General features: G+C 46.8%; 1 protein-coding gene across 1 annotated transcript in view; it reads right to left on the reverse strand.

The window, feature by feature from the left end:
- Positions 1–21,226, reverse strand: part of Hs3st4 (heparan sulfate-glucosamine 3-sulfotransferase 4) — a 416,897-nt gene extending 395,671 nt beyond the window's left edge. Inside the window, exon 1 of the mRNA XM_052761081.1 lies at positions 20,511–21,226. Within this exon, the coding sequence (XP_052617041.1) occupies positions 20,511–21,226 (716 nt within the window). The remainder of the gene's footprint in view (positions 1–20,510) is intronic.
- Between the last annotated feature and the right edge of the window lie 725 nt (positions 21,227–21,951).

A 21,951-nucleotide genomic window follows, 5' to 3' on the forward strand; every position in this document is an offset into this window, starting at 1 on the left:
AGCCTCAGCACAATGGTTGGAACGGAGAAGGCAGATGTATCTTCTCCAATTAGACTTAGCTAAGAACAACTGAAAACCCAAAATAATACAGCTTAAGGAAAACAGAAATGTCTTCCTATCTTATCCAAAGGGCTCCCACTGGGCTCTTCCTATCTTGCTGCCCCATAATTTTCAATATGTGGCTTTCTCTGTACAATGCCTCAAGACATTTCAAGGCTTAACCATCATATTCTCATTTTCACCAACAGCAAAGGAAACCACATCCTTGTAAGGCCAAGAAATTACACACAGAATCTATTGTTAAATCCCATTTGTCCAAACTCAACCTCATTAACCACACCAAGCAGATGGAAGACTAGGAAATACTGTTGTTATTCTATATTCTCATGTGCTCAACCAACATTGAAAAGACAAATAGCAGCTTCTATCACAGCAAGACACAAAAGGATAATCCTTCCATGAAAACAAGCATTCTTGTCAAGGAATATCTCCTTAAGAGAATATACAAGCAATGGAGCCCACTCACAGTAACTCATCTTAGTGAACCTCCAGGTAGATAAATTAGTCTGTTGGATTTGAAAGCTACAATCATCGTTGTACCAAATGAGCCATCATCATCTATAGAACTCAGCTTCACACACTCCTGTGATGCTGTTCAGCTCTGATCTTATTCACGTCATCCCTGTCCTCAGGCTTTATGGTAGAAGAGCGGCCTTGACAGGTCTATCCTGTGTACACACACACACACACACACACACACACACACACACACACACACACACAGGAGGCCTGACTTGGGATTAGCTCTCTAAAAGGTGCAAATGAGAACTCCTCAGAAAGCCACAGGGCAATGTTCTGCTACAGAGCCCTTCCAGGTAGCAGACAGGGACATGGCTCAAGAGCTCTGCTATCTGCCACTAACCATCACCCCAGAAAACGAATCTTGTTCTAGAGCTAAATCCTTCCGGTTTTCATCGCTTAAACACACGTGGGGGAAGTTAGGTAAGAAAAGGAATCCTTGGCCTCCCCACAAATTCTTGACTTCATAGAAAAACTGACTCTGCAGCAGTTCAAAGTGGAATGGAAGCATTTACTTTTTCCTCCTTTCATGCAGAAGAGAAAGGAGCACAGAGTGTTATTTTGATAATAGAAACTAAACTCTAAATAAGAGCTTCTAAGAGCAATACTCATACTCAAACCACCTATTTCCTTTCATCTCGTGGTAATCGTACAAGGAGTCAGCATCCTTATTATTAAAAGCTTTTATCAAGGGCCAGCAGGTGCCTGGGGCACAAAGGGTGCCCATTTTTCCTAAATCTATATCATTTCTTGGTTATAACATGAAGGTCTCTCTCAGGAACTCAGAAGTAAGCATGTACCCTGACAACTTTTAATATGTATAAAAAAAAAACCCTAAATGCATACTCTTTCCATTTCCTCACTGACAAGAAGGCTCTAGGGGACACAGAAACCCATGCAGCTTTCTTTGTAAACATCAAGAGATGGAGACCAGAGAGATACCCGTCAAGAAAGGCGTGGCCAAATGACACAACCCTTTGGATTAGAGTGATTAGCCAACAGTGAATCTTCCCACGCAGAGCCATAGAAACAGTCCACCATCCAATGACAGAGAAACAGCACACACACACAAAGTAGGCAAGCAAAGTCAAGGAACAACAAAAGTAAAGCAGAGCAACAGGAGACATGTAGGCAATGATGCTGATGGCTTTGACTCAAGTATCTCCCATCTCTGTAACTGTGGGCAAGTCATTAACCATTGGGAAACTGCAATTTCCAAGTTCCTGTAAAATGAGGAAATAACATGATGAGAGAGATGGCCTAGGTATCTGCTAGCTGCCGGCATCAACAGCAGCGTTCAAGATCCATAACTTCTCACCTGTGTTCTCTGAGTCTACCACTGACATCGCCCTGTATTAACCACTCGAAAGTAAGGAAACAGTCCCTGTAAGCTGTGACTCTCTCTTCTAGGAAATGAAGTTGGCAGTGCTAGAAGCAGGACATAAGCCACAGAGGAGATGTCTTTATTGTTGTGTTAATTGGTTAATGACACTAATTATATGAAGTAATGAATTTCCTTATGACATTTTCATACATGTATGTGACATGCCATGGTCATACTCATTGCCTACTACTCTTTCTTACCCCTGCTTTCCCACATTGCTAGTAATCCCCTTTGTACTTTCATATCTTTTTTTGTATTTTTTACATCTGAGAGAGAATGTGCAATAATTGTCTTTGTAAGTCAAATATTATTTCACATAATGATCTCTTACTCCATCCATTTCCCTGCAAATGATACAGTATCATTCTTCTTTACGACTGATACTCCACTCTCTATATATAACACATTTTTCATCCATTCATCTGTTGATGGACAGCTAGGCTGATTCTATAACTTGGATATTGTGAATAGTGCTGCAGTAAACATGGGTGTGCAGCTGTCTATTACTGATTTTTATTTGCACACACACACACATAAATACACATACAAACGAGTAGTATAAATGGATCATGTGATGGTTCTACTTTTGGGTTTTGGAAGGACTTTTATACCAATTTCTACAGCGACTACATTAATTATTATCCCTACCAACAATGTGATGGATCCTTTCCCTGCAAGCCCAATGCATGCTTTTTTTTCATGTCCATGGTATGGGTTGTTTTGTTTCCTGATAATAGCCATTCTGACTAGGATGATATGACGTCTCAGTGCAGTTTCTGTCTTCATTTCCCTAATGGATAAAGATGTTGACAATTTTCCATGTATTTATTGGCCAGCCATCTGTACTCTTCATTTGAAAATCATTCTGTTCACTTGTCCATTCGTTGATTGGAATATTTGTCCTCTGTGGGGAGTAATCTTTTGAATTCTTTATATATTTTAGATATTACTATAAATCTATATCTAAAGAAAGACTCTGGCTCCATATGAGCTTGGAGGGGGTGTGCCACCTAGTCCTGACAGCTCAGGAGGAGTGGGGATAGCAGAAACGCCAGGGAAACCAAGGCTGGGACCTTCACCTCCTCATCTAGCTTCTGCTAAAATCCAAACACTATAACCTACCCCATACCTCAGAATGTGGCTGCATGTGGAGACAGTCTTAAAAGAGACAACTAACTTAAAATGAAAGCAAGTGAAGGGGGTGAAGGTGTCCTAATCTAGCTGCCTGCTATGAGTCTATGAAGAGGGGATTAGGTCCAAGGATCCCCACCCAAACACTAAGATGAGGCTTAATTCCAAATATGAACATGAGCAGGAAAAGAATATGCCAACCTGAAAGAGGATTAGCAAGAAAGGAAAGAAAAAAATAGTGCTAAGAGTCAAGAAAGAATCCTGTCAGACAGCAGGAGCATCTCAAGCCTCAGACAAGTGGATCCAACAGTGAGCACACTTCAGGAGGCTGGAGGGTCCACACAAGCAGCACCACCTCAGCTGCCTCACTGCCGGCTCCCCCACAGCCACTTGGGGAACCATTCATGTAAACACATCCCCAGGGAAGGCAGCTCAGGGGGTAAAGGGCCTGATGATCAGGCATGAGACTCTCATGTCAGCCCCCTAGCATTCATGTAAAATTCTGGGCATGGCACCTGTAAACCCAATGATGACAGGGTGCAAGCAGCAAATCCCAAGGGTTCACTGACCAGTCAGTCTAGGCAGGATGGTAAATCTACAATCACTTAGGGACCCTATCTCAAAAACTCAGGGAGAGAGGAACAGAGGTGACACCCAACACCAGCCTCTAGCCTCCATAACATTCCCTCAAAGGTACATACACACACACACACACACACACACACACACACACACACACACACACACTCACCCTCACACACCACCTTTCCAAAGGCAGCTATCAAAGGAGTCTCAAAGGCTAAAAAGTGCTGTGCAGTGAGAATAGGACACAAATGTCATTGTATCAAAGAGTAAACTCCTGGATGATGTTGTCACCAGGCCCTCCCTTCAGAGCCATCACGAGGCCTGCAGAGGCAGCAGGGTCAAGGCGTGCCCACACAAGGTGACACCAAGACTTGTTTTCCACCCTGTGCACTGCCTTGAAAGAGCTTGTGCAACAGGGATGCCTTTAAAGAAGATACAGCCCTGGGGAGTTTTCATCCCTCAGCTGCCTCACATAGGGAAGGGGCAGCTGAGTCTCCAAGTCTCTGAAATCAGTAGCACACAGCAGGTCCCAGAAAAATCAATATCTCCCTCTCTCTAAAGTTCTCCCAAATGCTGAGACCTTTAAACCAACCACAGTAGGAAGACATTCTCCATTCTTCTATATTCTTCCATAGCATAGAATATATGCTCTGACTTCTCCAGGAGCCAGGCATGGGCACTCGGATCAATTCATGAAGATGGGGACATGTTGGATTTGGCTGTGGAAAGGCACTCTGAGGAAATGCCCCCACCTGTCAAGAACAGACTGTGGATAGAATTTCTTTGGCATCATTTCTTCCAAGGAAGTAGCCTCTTGTTATGACTGCCACCAAACTGCACCAGTAGCAACCAGGGTGTATTTGGGAATCATTCTTCTCTCTCTATGCCTCACTTTCCCCTTAAAATGCAAAACCTGTCATCATCGGAGGTTGCTAGGAAGATTAACCAATGTTTAAGAAGGGATACAGTGAATGACATGTTTGTCATGTAAACGTTAAGAACTGAGCTAGCATCCCCAGAACCCACATAAATCCAGACACGGTAGTTTACATACAGATGTACAGAATCCCAGGACTTCTTCTTCAGGAGGAAGGGAGGTGGAAATAAGAGAATCCTTGAAAGCTTTCTGGTCGCCTAGCCTGGTTCATGTAGCTAACACAGAAACCTTGACTTAAGGCAGAAGGCAATGACCAACACTTGAGGTGGTCCCCGACCTTAACATTCCAATGATGGCATGTACTCATCACAAAGATGTGCACGTATATATGCTCTCTCTCTCTCTCTCTCTCTCTCTCTCTCTCTCTCTCTCTCTCTCTCTCTCTCTCTCTCTCTCTCTCTCACACACACACACACACACACACACACACACACACACACACAATCCCCTGAGGGTTTTGTTTTGTTTTGTTTCAGTCTCCTAAAGAATTATGGAAGCTAGCTGTTGTTACTAAGAATGTACCAAAGCACAGTTGTTGTAAAGAGAAAACAAACCACTCAAGTGAAGTTCTTATCTGTCTTTAAATTTCACCTCTTTCTGAAATAAGAGAATTTTTAACAATTCTTCAGAAACTGAAAACAAGTCACAAGAAATAGATAAATGTTTTCTGAAAACAAGGGCTATGGAGCAGTTTTGTTGCTACTCCTAATTCCTCCAGGAATTAGGGAATGAGGAAAGAGCTTCTTCTTTCGTTCCCCCATCAGGGCAGTGGGAACCATCCCGAGGAAAGCTGCTGCAGGTGGGGTTGGGGGGATCAGACAGCAGAGGGAAAGTGGAGGGCAAATCCTGGAGTTGCCAAGGGGTCCAAAGACAGGCTACAGTGTGACTCCCAGAAGAATGCTCACCTAGCACACACATGACCACAGGTTCCATCTCCAGTGCCAGCCCAGTTCTGTGACCTCTGTGAGGCTAGCCTGCTCTACAAAGCAAGTTCTGGGACAGTTAGGGCTACACAGAGAAATCCTGTCTCAAACAAATCCCCCCAACAAAAAAAAGAAGAATCTCCATACCTCGAAAGAGGGGAAAGGGGTGGAAGGATGGGAAGCAGGAAGAGGATGGGAAGAAGGAGGAGGGAAGGGAGGACTGGGAGAAGAGGGAAAAGGATGGAGGAGCAAGGAGAAGAGGAGGAAGAGGAGAGGAACAACATAAGGAGAGAGAAAGTCAGAGGGAGGAAGAGAGGGAGGGAAGGAGGGAGGGAGGGAAAGAGGCAGGCAGGAGGGAGGGAAAATGAAGAGATTGTCTCAGCATCATACAGGAAATTAGCCTGTACCAACTGTACCTGACAAATTACCTAGGTCTTAGAAGACCCGAGGTCTTCAAATGTCCTAGTGAGTCTCTTCAGAAAGATCCCTGGAGATACTGTAAAACTGTTGCATGAACATGTTGAAATAGGAAGCATTGTGGCTGAATAAAGGCAGTCCCACACTCACAAGACATGTCTGTTTCAACAAAAACACCAAGACACCAGACTTGACTGTTTTCCTCAAAACAGGGGTTTTAAACTTCATTTAAAAAAAAAGAAAAGAAAAGAAAAGGTCTCACAAAAATCATAGAAAGCCACATTTCACTTAATTCTTTACTGTAGGCTTTACCATACATGAAAAGGATAAAAAAGCAGAACCAGGGCTGTTCTGGAGTTCTGGACTATCTAGTTGTTATATTAAGGCTGATCAAACGCCAAGTCATTTCTCCCTCTCTACTGGAAGGGATCCTGGGCAGGAAGATTTAATGTGGTGAATGATTTACTTGCTATTTGAAGAATTCTCTCGCAAGATATACAGTCCCTTTAGTTTTTCCCAGACAGTGCTATGCTAGGAGTTGCTAAGGAAGTGACAGAAATGGAAGATATTCTAAATAAATAATTAGTGATTTCTAGAAACAGGTTCTTTCGACTTCCCCCAGGATTTAACACCTTAAATGCAGAGACTGCACCAGTCTATCCATTCTGGCTTCTCCACCCTCTTCTCCTCTGCCTGCCTTGCTTCTTGGCAGAGCAACAGAAGAGGGGGAGACCAGAGAATCAGACCCAGGCCTCTGCCTGCACACAAGCCAGTGGAACTCTGATTGACTCGGTTGGGTTGCACTGGAACACTGCTTTCCACAGAAGTCTAGAAGCAGACATCTGTCATATTGGCATCCACACACATTTTTTTTTCCCTCTGAGAACCATATCCTGGTTTTGCTCTAGGAAAAATCCCTGCATCCCACTACCATGTACCTCCAGAAGCACTGACCCCCACCTCTGCTCATCAGAGGCAGGGGACTTTGGGGACAGGGACAGAGGCCTCTACTGCCTGCAATTTAGGAAAAAGAATCAGGTGAACGCTCACTTCATAGCCATGAAGCGGAAAGTTTTATGAATGTGGCTAACCACCTCGGCAGCAGAAACTAAAAGTTGATCTGGTGGCATTATTCAGTCCTGATTAAGCCAGACCCTGAAAACTATAGATCCCTGGGAAGAGTTGGGGAAAGAGTTGAGGGTAAATATGCTCAAAATACATTGCATGCACATGTGAAGTTCTCAAAAAATTAATAAAAAATATTATATTGATTGTTTAAAGATCTCCATTCCCCTACCTTGGACTTCTCAGATACTTGAGTTATTTATTAAATTCCTTTTTGGTTCATGCTTAATTCAGATCTTACCTGGGATTAATGTATGCTATAACCAAAAGAATCCTGGCCACTCCAATTCTGAGTCTAAACGTGAATACACAACCACTGGAAATGGTTTTCTTTAAGGGCATTCGACCAGACAGTGATTTGCGGTTTTCGAATGGGCTGTGACTCAGGGAAATGTCCTATCCTTGATGAATGAGATATGGAGGAAGAGGAAAATACAATCAAAGGGAAGCAAGAAGCCTTCCACGAGGACAATCCAGGAATGAATGACAGCCAGCTTGCAGAGAACAAGCTCACTGCTGTCCTAAATAAGGAACTCAGTGGTTTCGGTGAGATCATGGGGTTTGCTGGCTGAAATGGCTATGTACTTTTCAGAGAGTCTAAGTGGATAATGCCCATTCAACACCCAGTATATGTACTATAACATTTTCTAATATTAAACGCCTTAACTTATATTTAGGTTAGCACAGTGTGTTCACTGTTTGTCCACTGGGAGTCATGAGAATGCTAATATGGAAAAAAATTTAAAAAAAAAAAGCTACCTGCCAGTATTCTTTCTTCATCTGAGCACAAATGAAGAAACTGTCTGGGAAGGGAGTGGGGAAGGACACCCAACTGTGAGTTTGTTCTAAACATGGTTCTACACATCTGTCTCAATAGTTGTTAATTGTTTCCCCAATGTGAACCTTTTAAAATGCCTCTCGATTTATGACTTAGGAGCAAAAGATGCAGGAGTAAAGCCAGTGGGGACAGTGAGTGCAGTACATCATACAACCACCGCCCGGTGGCAGTGGATTTAACTAGCAGGGATCGCTTCAGAGGGACATAAATGGCTTTTAACTTTCCCCCAGCAATGATAAGGTCATCTTGTGGTTCCACAAATTCCCAGGACAATGGAATTAAAATAGGGAAAATCAACACAACAAAAACTTGGAGGATGAAGGGATTAACTGTGGAGTACAGTAGAGTCAATTAGCAGCCACGTGGCATCTCCCAATGAGTGAAGCCCCTAGCATCAGCAATGTCAGGTAAGCCACGTGCTACACAACAGGCCAGAGTGAGGATAAAACAGTTTAGTGAAGACATGAGTGAAGGAAAGATGTCAGACGCACAGTTGACTGGTGGAAAGAATTCCAGGCAGAGAGCAGCTAGTGTAAAGGCCCCGCAGCCAGGTCATGTTTAGATTCTCGGGGAAAGCAGGAAGCTAGTGCAGTACAAACAGGAACAGAGAGAAGAGGTAAATGGACGTGATTGCAATGGAAAGAACGAATTAGCCTTGTCGGGCCTTACAGGTCCCAGTCAGGCTTGGAATTTCTTCTACATGGACTCATTTGGAAATTAACAGGAAATAAGAAGTATGATACACTTCATACTCTAAAATGGTCATTTACTGTGGTTACTTCATGAAAATCAGATGACAGCTAGGCAAATGGACAAAGGATAAAGGTTGAACCACGGCAAAAGGTCCACATAGATGCACGCATGCATACATGTATACATATAGACATGTAGGTAAGAACACACAGGTACAAAGATACATGGCTGACAGAGATATGAGAATATCTAGAAATATGTGTGTATATATGTCTGTATATAAATACACACAACATATTTGCACATGTACACTTAAACATACACATATATAAATATGCTTATCAAACACAGGTGTTCCATTAAATAGTCTTTACAAACACTTAAGAAACTTATTTCTTCTTGTGAAAAAAATCATTGTGTGAAGATTTACACAAGTACTGAGTTTTCAAACCCTTGTTGGCACAGAGAAGGCACAAATCTAAAAGGGAAAGCCCATGCGCACTGGGTGGGTAGATACACCTCTAAGACAACATCCCTGCAAGATCAATGCTGATGCCTCATGTTCAGAAGACTTAGGATCCTTGATGTAAAAACATACATATAGATTAAATAAATGTTATGTGTTCTCTAAAATATCTTGTGATTTCCACTGGTTCTGTGTCACACACACACACACATACACACACACATACACACACGTCCCCTTGAGCTTCATTTCAAACTCAGGTTTCTGAGTGGCTGGTGCCTGTGCAACGACACACTCCGAGGATCAGCGTTCCCTGCCTACAGGAGAGCGAACCCTCCAGCTTATATCAGCCACTAGTATTTTTACATTCTGGAAATACTGTTTATACACCGCTCCACTCCATCTGTTTGGGAAGGGAACCAGAGGGCCCTGAAGATGATATTTTTCCAGAAAAGAAGAAAAAAAAATAGAGAGAGAAAGAAAGAATCAAAGTGTTTTGGCAACTGCTAGGCACACCTGACGAAAGCATATTCATTTCCTGCAGCTACTGTAATAAGTCACCGTGAGTTGGAGGCTGAACACAATATAAATATATTATCTGCAGTTCGCATGACCAAAGTCTGAGACAGATCTCAGTGGCAGTGTCACTGTGCTGCCTTTCTCCTGAAGATGCTAAGCCTCGGCCACCTTGCTTTTTCTCTGACTCAAGAAGCTGCATAGACTCCTTGGCTCGTGGCCCTTCCCTCTGTCTTCAAAGCCTTCAGATAGAGCTGACTGGATCGCTCCCATGCTTCTCTGCCTCTGGTTCTCTCACCGCCTCCCCTTCCATTTGTAAGGTTTCTTGTAATTAATTGGGTTCATACAAAAAAATACCAGACAATCTGTCACTCAGTTAGCTAGTTAGCACTTAATCTTAATTCCGTCTGAAATGCAATTGTCCTTTGCCACGAAATCTAATGTATCCTGTGAATTGGGATAAAGATATTTCAAGGGACTATTGCTCTGCCTACCGCTTAGAAAGCAGGATGGAGCGGCAACCAGAAGGTGATCTATGGATATACCAGCCTGGGAAACACAGCCGAGGTGTGCAGAGAGTGGAAAAGACGATAGGCCAACTGAGAACAAAATAAGAGAATCTTCTGGTCACTTCTGGAGTTGATTAACGGCAGGGTAGTCTGACAAAGCAAGCATGCCCCATTACTCTTTATGTTGTTTCAGTATAAGACACCAGTGGTCATAAGACAGTGGGAGAGAGTTATGCAGAGTAAGGCTATCCAAGAGTTCTCTGGCACTCTCTGCAGTCTGCACTCAGAACATTTGATATCCATGCTGGATAATAGTTTCTGTAAATTAAACTTCTTAATCTAACTTTATGATAAGAGGGCTTGTCCTGTACTTCAGGCATTCCCTGGAGCGCAACATCCCAGAAAACCAATTACCTGGAGGAATTCAGAAAACGTGCACGGACTAACAACAACTAACAGGTGTAGGCAAGGTAGCTCCCTGCTTAGAACCCTTGCCCTACTTCTGCAAAATCACTGTGGGTTGAGAGGAGGCTGTTAGACCCATTTTAAAGATGTAAAATACAAGGATCAAGGGTTAAGTTCCAATCTGCGTATAAGGGAAGCATATGAGGAACTCTGACTCAAAACTGTAACCTCTGATTTCAAGTCCACCTTTTTTTAAAAAAAAAAAAACTACTTATTTTTCTTTTTTTATTTATTTCCCTTTTTAATTTATGTGTGTGTTTATACACAATGTGTGTATGTGAGTTTGCAGAGCCACATGTGTAAGAGTGTGCATGTATGTGTCAGTGTACATGTGGTAGCAGTTAAGAGAATCCTAAGGTGTTTGGTCCTAGGCTTCCACCTTGTCTGAAAGAGTGTTTCTTTGCTGTTCTGTCTCTGTGGATGCCAGAGGAGCTGGCCTGCGAGCTCCCAGGAACTCACCTGCCTCTACCTCCATCTCTTCAAGGGAGCACAGGGATTACAGACAGTCGCACTCCATGTCTGCCTTTCCCACGGTTTCTGGAGGTTCAAACTCAAGCTTTCCACATTTGCACAGCAAGCTCTTTTACGCACCAAGACATCTCCTCAGCCCCAGGTTCACGTTCTTTATCAAAATGCCAGGTGACTGTAAAATTCAAAGTACCCTGGGGTAGGGTGGAGCCATGATTTAACTCAAATATTTCCTCAGCTCCAGCAACTCTCGAGATTCTCACCTCCAGCAGAGGCTTTCATGGGTTAGCACAAGGAAGGAAGGCACCCAGCTGTAGAGTGAGCAAACCAAAGCAAGCACGGGACCCTTTTGCAGCTGATTATTAAATGGCAATTATGCAGAAATAGTTTGGAGACAAGAGCTTGCTATCTAGTTTCGGCTAGCCCTGAACTCAGGGCCCTCCAGCCTCGGCTTGGGTTCTAGGATTATGAGTGTGTTCCAGCACACCCAGTGGCAATGACATTGATGATGCATTTAAGCCCAATGACTCTTGAAGCAAAACGGTCCATGAGAAAGAACCAGCACTGTTCTCCTAGAACATCACCATAGCCACAGAGGCCAGGAAACAAGTCATTTGTCTCAGCGGTAATTCACCTGGCTCCTGACAGCCCGCTGTATGTCCTTGGAAACGCCGCTTGCTCTCCCAGTCTCATCCTCATCTACCCGTAAAAGAGGAGTGGGAAGATCCACCTGAGAGGCTAGGTGAGTGGGAGCCTGTCTCCTTGCACCCAACGTGGTCCTGTGGAATCAGCATGTGAAAGCACTTACAACCATTTATAACCCAAGTTCCCAAGAGACAGGAACGTTCTTTGTTCTCAGAAGTCAGGAGTCTTAACACACAGAAGGCCCCCCTTTGCCTCATTAGTCTCTTGAGTCTTTATTGGCAGCTAAGAGACCATCGCCTTTTGAGTGTCTGTCATATGCCAGAGCGCTGGTAAGGAAGGAGATAGACAAGGTCCTTGTTTCTTGGTTGCTTACCATCCAATGAGGGAGTGAGTGACCAGGGTAACCTCGAAGAGTAATATGTACTGTGATGAGAATAATGCAGCTGAGCAGGGCAGAACTGGAAGATCTTTATATAGATGGGGATGGTCTATTGGAAGGGTCTAACTCCAGCCAACACCTGAAGACTTGATAAGGAGACACCAGCAACCTAGAGATTGGAGACAAAGTATCCCGGGAAGAAGGAGTATGACTGAAAAGGTCCTGCAGAGGGCGATAGTGTGGCCTGGTCCCAGAACAGAAACTATGCCTCCAGTATCCGTAACATATACCACATAAATTTGCACATTTGTTAAAATTAAAAATATATCACATTGTCAAAAACTGAACCACCTTTCCATTCTTAGAGTGAATCCTATTCAGTCAAGGCCTATGTTCCTTTATCATATAATACTTTATATATTCATTTCTCTACTTGATGGCCATGTTTAAACCCAGCAAATGGCACACAGTTGGTATTACATGTTTAATGAATAAATGAATGAGTGAATGAACGAATGAGAAGGGCAACTCAGCCTGACCTCAAACTAATCCTTTAAGCCTCTTGCCAGTTAAAATGCTGGATGAGAGATCATGGACCACCCCAGAGAGGGCTTTTATGTTTCATGGGCATCTGGTATAACTGACTCTCATTTTTCTAGCAGTCGACCCCGTAAAACCCTCTTCCTCTTTCAACAAAGTATTTCCTGTGACTTTGGTGGGACTAGCTCTGCTTCCCCACTCCCACCACCATTTCAAGTCAGAGAAGTGTCTACATATGATCACCATGGCCTAGCAAGAGCTCACCCAATCCCTGCTTTAGGAGGGGGCATGTGTCACAGCTTTGAACAAGGGTGTCTCCAGGCACACTCCACAGACACTCTTAAAAGGCATCCCCAAAACATGGGGGGGCTGTTATTTACCACCTGAAATAAAATCTGATGAGACACACCTGAGAAGAAAGCAAGCCGAGACAAGCATGACAGAGGGAAGAATGCAGAAGCCTCTCCCCTCTCCCCTCTCCCCTCTCCCCTCTCCCCTCTCCCCTCTCCCCTCTCCCCTTTCCTCCTTTGAGCCTGACATGGCTTTCCCTGAAGCCCATGACCCAACAAACTTGCTTGCAACATATGCCAACAAATCATCCTTTGGTTTAAAATTAAGTTCAACTTTTCTCACTTGAAACCCCCACATATGTGAAATGTATACTATATATACATGCACATGTACATGAATTAATATGCATGTTACTTCATTCCCCTGTAAATATTCCTTGTTTACTCTTCCTTTTTCCTTCTTCAAAAGTGTCTCACCACATAGACCAGGTTAGCCTCACATTCACTATGAAGACCAGGCTGGCTTCCCAGTCACAGAAATCTGCCCACCTCTGCCTCCTGAATGCTGGGATTAAAGGTGTGTACCATGACACCTGCGCAGTAGACTCTTAAAGGTTGAAAATCATTTAAGGCAGGCAATCCTAACTAGTGAGTGCTTTGTGGGAAAAAAATCAACCTTCTGCTTTTAATTAATGGCAAGATGAGCATAAAGTCTCTGTGGTGAATGATAATTTCAGACTTAAAACCCCAAGTCAGGTGAAGAGTCGCTTGTTAAACCACAGAAACCAATGGTCTCCAGAGCTGCCCTCACCAGGGTTGTGGTTCAATACCTTCCAGAGACATCACCCACTATGAAAAACCCAGAGCTTTCAAGCTTCCGAGCATACAACCCTAGCAGTCTTCCTTCCATTCACCTGGAGTCCCGAGGCTTCCACACTGACTCAATTTAAAAGTAAAATGGCCCTGGTACAGCTTACAAAAGGTAAAAATAAATCGTGTTCAGATGGCTGGAGCCCCCGAGTGACTTCGCCAGAGCTCAGGCAGGAATGTGGCAGGGTGTCCTGGGTTCTGTCAGGAAGATGAAGACAAGATGTGTTTCCACCAGAGGCTCAAGAGTGTGGCAACTCAGAGAACTGAATCATTTTTTTTTTTTTTGCCTCCAGGTCTTCTGGGTGGAGAGCATAACCAGGGTGACCTCAGGAAACCAGACTCATCTCCCACTCGGTGCCAACAGGCCGACTTCTAGAACCCTCTGCTTGTTCCCTGGAGAACTACGTTAGAGCTGCTGAGGACTTGCAATCCCTCTTTCAGACATGATCTTGAAATAAAGGACCATATTCAAATGAATGACAACTGAGTAATGGCTTTCTCCTTAGGATCCTCCATGCTGACGGGCAGAATAAAAGTGAGGCACTGAAAGAAAATGAATAAGCCCAGCAAGGTACCTTGTGTTACCAACTCTACACAAAGCATTTGAAACGGCACTGTAGTTCACCATCATACAGTGTTTTGGAAGGAAGGAATACTGAGCCCATTCTGCAGATGGAGAAACTGAGGTTTCCTGACATCAACGTATCCAAGATCACCCATTGAGCATGCTGTGGCTCCTGGCCCAGAGATGAAGGGCCTGCCCCACACCGCATCACTTCAGCCTCCTACAGTCTCCATCTCTGTGAAGAGCCTGCTACAGAAATGCATTTGAGGACCGGAGTATTTCGGACAAAGAATGGGCTTTATTAATATAAGCAAGCTGGTACCAGGCATAACAAAGTAAAACAGAGAACCCATTTGACCTACCTCTTAGATCTCCGTCCTCTCTTACAGGAATATATCTTATAAATCCAAGTCATCTATATACAGATCAATTGGGGGAATTCAGATCAATAAGTTAAGAATTTTCCTGCTGGGAATATAGCTCAGTGGTTGAGCACTTAGCTACCATGCATAAGGTCCTGAATTCCATCCCTAGCTTTGAAAAACAAAAGAAAAAAAAAAAAAAAACAAACAGCTGGCCTGGCAGGGCACATCTGTGATCCCTGCACTCTGGAGGCTGAGGCAGGGGGAGTTGGGCCTACCTGCAGGGAATGTTAATTGGGAAGAAAGGGGTATTTTATCTGTGAAGTTTATTTTTCTGCCTCAATGTTTGTATCAGGCTCTGTTGGTGCTTGCTGCCATGAACCTGGGAAGTATTTCCCTCACGCTGCTGCAAAAAGCTAGAAAAGGGAGAAACAATAACCCAAACAGCACAATTCTGGCCACTGCACACCAGTTCTTTTCCGAGATGAGTTTAGCCTAGAGGTCACAAACTGGTAGCAAGTTGGCTGCATCCAGCCCACAGATGGGTTTCATTTGCTCTGCGGTATTGGCCTACACAGTGTTTTTTAAGGAACCAAAATCCGTGACCAGTACTAAAACTCAGAAGATTTTGCATCAAAACCTGGTTTCCCAGTTTCTCTTACAGAGTAAAGCTCTGATGATCCCAGGGTCGTGTGTAGCCAGACAGGGCTGCAGCTGCCCCCAGCTCCAGGGAAGTGAGCTCGCTGGAGACCAGCCCCTCCTAGCAGTGTGCTGCTTTCATTTTTCTGACCCACAGGGGCCCGATGTCACCTGAGTTTGTTTACAATGAGAAAGAGATGCAGGCCGCAAAGGCCTCCTTATCGGGCTCTTCCTAAACCGATCCAAATGAGACAACGTCATCACATACTTGATAAAGGCAAAGGACAAGAAAGCAAATGGAGAATGTTTCAGAAAGGAGGACGAACACGCCTCAGCCTCATTTAGACTTCTGCCTCGGACACTCACTTTGCTGATAAACGTGTCCACTTTTATTATCTCATTTATCCCCCCAACAAGCCTATCAGGAAGAAATTACTGTCAGCCAAACTGAACCTGAGTGATGTTATATAAGCTATGCACTGGAGGATCATTCAGCTGGTACACTGTGATGTCTGGTGTGAACTCAATTGCATCCAGAGTGATGAATGAATGCCACACCACCAATTCCACCTCAGGACCCTTGCATTCACTCTTCCTGCTGCTGGGAACCTCTCCAACTGGATCTTTATATGTGTGTGTGGGGGGGGGGGTGGATCTTACCCTTTCACTGTATTTATGTAATTTCCATCACGTGATCATATCAAAATAACGCCCTTAAATGCACACATACATATATGTGAGCACATGCACACACACACACACATGTACTGGCACATGCACGTACACTAACACATTCACACATCATGAGCTTCAGCTTAAAGGAAGCTCTAAGCAGCTCAGTATCGACAATGGCACCTAGGGCATCTTAGAAACACAGAAGCCCAGAGTGCCACCCACTCCCCCAGACCTGCAGCATCAGAACCCAGGTGGACCAAGATGTCTGAGCATGCTCCACATTCAAAAGCTGGAAACTGCACAAGGGCCACCCAATTTTCCAAGAGCCACTTTTAAAAGGTAAAAATAAGTGATATTGAGGGTTGAGGCTGTAGCTCGGTGGTAGAACGCACATAGAAGACCATGGCTTCAGTCTCCTAGAAGTGCCAACAACAACAACAACAACAAAAAGCACAGAATTAATTTAATAATGTACATTATTTAGCTCAACATGAATGCTAGGATTTCTATATGCCATGAATAGAAAGTTACTATTGAGCAACTTTTCATTCTGTCTATTTCCTGCTTCTGGCATACTCCAATTTGGCCACTTCAGCTGTACCAGTCACACCGGGCAGAGGAGCTCTAGGCCTTTAGTTAGCTGAGTTTTCCTTACATCGCTCACCAAAGCCAAACATTCACTACACACTGTTTGGTTTGCTTGTTTGCTGCCTCCCCCCCCCCACACACACACACACCTTCTTATTAAACTGATCGTTTCGGGAGAATGGACCCTCCATCCATTTCACGTTTCACTTTACCCTCCATTCCTAAAATAGTACTTAGTACTAAGTGTACAGTTAGCAGGTATTAAGCATTTTTTGTTTGTTTGTTTGTTTTTGTTTTTTGAAGGAAAGAATTGAAAGGGGAGCTTCTCTTTTAGTATTAATGAGTGGCAATGTGGTGTAGGCAAAGAAACAGAGCCACCTGCCCCTGGACAGATGCAGCTTCAATCTCAGCTAGGGCAGGCACCAGACCTAGGACCTTGAGCCAGTCACTCACCTCCACGAAAAAAGGAAATGTGGTCACAAAACAAAATTGCTGCTGTTTAGCTCACAGCATAATCTCAACGCTGCCATGACTAACACTTCTATAGAGTGCCAGCCGATACGATGGCTGGCATTCCATAAATACCAGCATGTCCTGTCCTCAATATTCTCTCCAGACACCAACGGAGATTGCTGCTGCCAACCACTGGCCCCTCTCCACAAGGGAGCAAGAGCTGGGCACCCCTCAGGGTGCAGCGGGTTCTTGGGGTTACTCCACTCTCCCAATAGGACATAAGACCAAGGAACGTCACCTTGGAGCTAAGTGGCTTCTGAAGCGAAAGGCCAGGGTCACTATACATGTGAGTCACAGGAGAGGCAAGTACTCCTATCCCTCTGTCATTGTGATGAGTTCTGCAGTGGCAGCCAGGGGTCTGCCCTGAGGTCCCATCCCTTAGAAGGGTTCAAGGTCTCTGCCAGGACCACTGTATCAGCTCCTGTAGAATTTGCACATGGCTTTGCCCTTTTGGAGAGAGGTACAGAAAGGCAGAGGAGGAGGGCTTGATCCACCAAGCTTATTAACCATTGACTGGGTCAATCCACCACAGAGGCTAAGCATCTCCGCAGCCTGAATATACACACCCTCATCCACTAGTCCAGTGCTGCCCTGAAAATTGAATGTACATAGTCTAATCTCCGATGTGTTTTCACATCCCATTCGATCAACAGCATAGGTGCAAAGCAAAACCCGGATTTAGGGACAACTGGAGTGACACCACAGGAGTGAACCTGCTAAGGCTGATTTGTTAGGTAGGAGGGAAGCCCAGACCAGCTGCATTGACAGCAGCCTGTTTCGACTCAGCTCTTCCTGCTCAAAGCACAAAATCCAGGGCCACTTGCAGAAACTGTGGGCAACTGGGAGCACATTTAAGACAATAAATAAGTAAAGGGATAAATGGTTAGATAAATAAATAATGAAATGTTGAAGTTTTTAATTAACCTGTGCTTCTTCAATGAAGCCACCAGATTACAGACGGCAGACATGGCGCAGGGAAGTTCAGGTTCCGCCATTTAAGGAGTCCAGAGTTGCTCAGGGAACCAAGAGGAAAGGTTTCTGCCACTGGTTTGAACTGAAGCCACTATTTACGTTTCTACATTAGGATGTGGCTGTCATCCCTTCTTCCTAGGTAGGAGAGAGGCTTAGGGCAAGCATGGAAAGACAAGACTAATGAAGTCTCACAAATGTCCTCAAAGCATGGCTGTCTCCAATGAGGCTGGGAAGCACACCGGGCTCCTGTGAGCCTCAGGAGCTTCCCGGAGTCTTTCCATCAGCCACATTTCAGTGGCTAATAAATCCCTCCTTGTGAGACAGCCACATACTTCCATGAAGCTTGCTCTTGAGAGGGAGTCCCCTCCTCACTTGCAATCAGCACCCTTCGGCCTTGTGCAGATCCATATGGCAAGAGGTTAAGGGCCAGGGATTGAGGAACAGGAGATACCAAATGGTTCTCTTATCTGGGATCAAGTGGACCTTGTTCTAGATCGCCCATTTGTGTTTAGTGGTTCTACTAAGGGCTACCAAATACTAGCACCATGCCACCCATGCCACAAGTATTGGCTGGGATCAGGAGGCTGGGAGTATCACCACACCACATACCTTCAGTAGCCATGTTGTGATAGTGAGGTAGCTTATGTATCCTCCCCTCCCAGTTTCACTATAAAAGAACCTAAGAAATCTGTCTTGTCCTCTTCCCGTTCATATAGAAAACTCTCCAGATCCCAGGATGGGATTTCCTAGCTCAAGCACTCCCCATCAACTTTATTCATCGTCCAAATAAGGAACTCCTTTCTGTAGCTCTACTTGCAGCAAAGCCACCCCAAACACACGCTGCAAGATTTGATCTTTATGCCTCTCTTAAAGGGCATGTGACACCTCCCACAAGAGGCACAGCTTTAAAATTAGAACTAGGGGGGAGCCCACAGTTCCCCTCTATGCCTAAAGCCACCCCACAGAAGAAATCAGGACGTGCCTGCAGCTAGCCAGTAACGCCTGAACCCTTCCCAGACATCTTCCCCTGTCTTTATTTTCCTGTTGTTGCATTAATCATTCTAACACCTTTTTAATTATAATCACAAACTGGAAGCCATGGCTTGTGATGTTATAAATACGGATTTTTCCAGTTAAATTAGGCACTTGCTGTTTTATGTTTTGATAGGAAGGGACTGTTTGAAGCCTCCTAAAATATCCCAATTAGTTCTTGCTGTTGAAACAGATAAGACATTAACAGACACATTCCCCATCTCAGTGTGATGTGCTGGAATGTTTATGCCTGGGTGTACTTCTACCCAGCTTTTAAAGCACAAGGCAAATTAAAAAAAAAAAAAGTGGGAGAAATCAATCACAACACACATGCTTATTACATACTCCCAAAGTTAGAGGCAAAACTTTTCCCAGGCTGTAACTTAAACCCAGGAAGCACGTCTCTCTGACAGGAAGGCAACTCTGTCACAGGCCAATTGTACCCACTGGCTCTGTGGAACTGATAGCATCGCTTCAGCTGACAAAGGCTGTGTTTCTGTTTGACAGCTGCAATTAATTATTGAAATGTGATCGAGATGGGGCCACCCATCCAGATCTGTTTTCCAGAAAGATATGTAGAGGGAGGGGAGAGGGAGAGTGGACAAGAGAGAGAGGAGGCCTGCGTGTTTGGCATGTGCACCGATGGTCACAGCTGGCAAGAAGGGTAGATTATGAGCTACCTGACCTGCACTTAACTTTCTCCTGCTCCCTTCCTCCTTCCAACATCTGGTGATGAGAAAGAGGTGTATAACTCCTAGCAGAAGTAACGCCAATCTGGCTCCAAGGATGCTCAGACTAGAAAGGGCTCTGCTCAGGGCACAGACACTCTTAGAGCACCAACTGGCATCTAGAAACCTAGGCTCCTGGTGCTAAATCAGCCCAGTGTTCATTCAGCCAAGAGGGACAGAAAGTCACAGAGGTAGGAAATACCCCGCCTTTTCTAGAAAGCCAAAGCGCCTACACCGTCTGGTTTTTAAACTGTTCCTTTTTCTCTGACCTTAAAACACTGAAGTTGGATTCCAGCCACGCAAATGCTTTTGAGGGCGCTTTTGATTGATTCCTGGGGATCTCAAAGCCCCGTCGTCAATTCAGCTCTTCTGTCTCATTCCTCGGCATGTACCCAACCTAGAAGCTCAGAGCCCTGTAGCAACCTGGCCTGGGAAACACCCCGCAGGCAGCAGGCGTGAGGGCTGGGGATTCCCAGGTTTTGGATCCTGGTAGATCCCTAGGCACCTGCTCCTCCTCTCGCCCCGAAATAAAGTGATCTTTTAGCTCTACTCCTGCCCTCTCCTCTGCACCTGGAACCTGCGCAACCCGGCCACGGTTCCCACCGACCTCCCCAGACTGCCCAGGCTATGGGCTCTCGGGACCCCCTCAAGCGTCCCGCGCCCCGCAGCCTCCTACCTGTACCATTCCAGCCCCTTCTCGTAGTTCCTGTCGAAGAAGTGCGGCTCTACACCCACCGCCCGCACGTCCGGGTGGACGCGGATAGCCTCGAGCAGCGCGCGCGTCCCTCCTTTCTTGACCCCGATGATCAACGCCTGGGGCAGCTTCTTCTCCCCGTAATCAGGGGTGCTGGAGGGGCCCCGCTCCGCGCTCGCATTGGTCGCCCTCGGGCCTGCCAGCTCCTCAGTGGTGCCCGGCTCCTGCGCCCCGAGCCCCAGTAGCGCGCCCTGCGCTGTGACCACGTCTCCTGGGGCCGGTGGACTCCGGGACCATGCGTCCCGGGCGCCGCCGCCGCTCGCCAGTCCCCAGCCGTCGGCCGCGGGTGCCGTGAAGCGCTCTGGGGGCTCGGGCGGCGGCTCGTGGCTCGCGTTGTCCAGTGGTGGCAAGGAGGCGCCGGGGCGCACGCGGGGTGGCGGCGACGGCGAAGAAGGCGGCGGGCTCGGCGGGGGCTCCGCGGCGGCTCCCGGGGGCTCCTGCAGCGCCAGCGGGAACTGCAGCGATCCCGAGCCGCCCAGCAGGCTGTAGCACAGGTAGGTGACGGACAGGGACAGGGTGCACATGAAGAGCAGCTTGCGCGCCGGCGGCCCCTTAGCGGAGGCGCCGGGCAGCGGCGGCGGCGCGGCGAGCGGCGGCGGCGGCGGCGGAGGCGGAGGCGGTGCGGGCCACCGGGCCATCACGGCTCCCGGCTCGCGGCGGCGGCGGCCCCCGGCGCTGCCCGGACATGGTTTCAGCCGCCGCCCCCGCCGCCGCCGCCGCCGCCGCCCAGCCGCCCCGGCTGCATGGAGCGACGCCGCTGCGCCCCCGGCCCTGGCTGCCGTCCCGCTGCGCCGGGGACAAGCCCGGCCGCATGGCCCCCTCCCCGCGCGGGCCCCCGCCGCCCCCCTCAACCTCAGGCCAGGAGCCCGAGGGGGGCGCCGAGCCGCAGCGGCACCTGCTCCGTGCGCAGCGTCCGGTTCTCCCCGCGCCGCCGCCGCTGCCGCTCCGGCAGCCCCGAGTTCCTTCCCCGCTGCTAACTTTCTGCCGGAGAGAGGACGGGCGCCGAGGGGCGGAGGCGTGGGGGCCGGGCGCGTGCCCGCCGCCGCCCGGGGAAGGAGGGGTGCGCCTCGCGCGTGCCTGCAGAGGGGGTGCGCGGGAGCGGAGACGTGCGCCAAGGCTGGGGCGCCCAGGAGAGCTGAGATCCTGGCCCCTGCCAGCCGCCGCCAAGAGCGCGCGGAGGACCCCGCCCCGCCCTGGCGCTGCGCTCCCACGGGAGTCCGAGGTGCCCGCGCGCTCGCCAGCGTTCGCCCGCGCTCGCCAGACTCTTGGAGGGAATTGGAGCCCAGCGCCTGCCCGGGCAGTCGTTCACTGGGGAGCTGCAAGCCTGGCAGTGGCTAGTTCGCCCCTAGTCTGCTCTGGTGGG

This window comes from Peromyscus californicus, unplaced genomic scaffold, assembly GCF_007827085.1.
Source record: "Peromyscus californicus insignis strain IS unplaced genomic scaffold, ASM782708v3 Scaffold_4__1_contigs__length_199733344, whole genome shotgun sequence".
Taxonomy (NCBI): domain Eukaryota; kingdom Metazoa; phylum Chordata; class Mammalia; order Rodentia; family Cricetidae; genus Peromyscus; species Peromyscus californicus.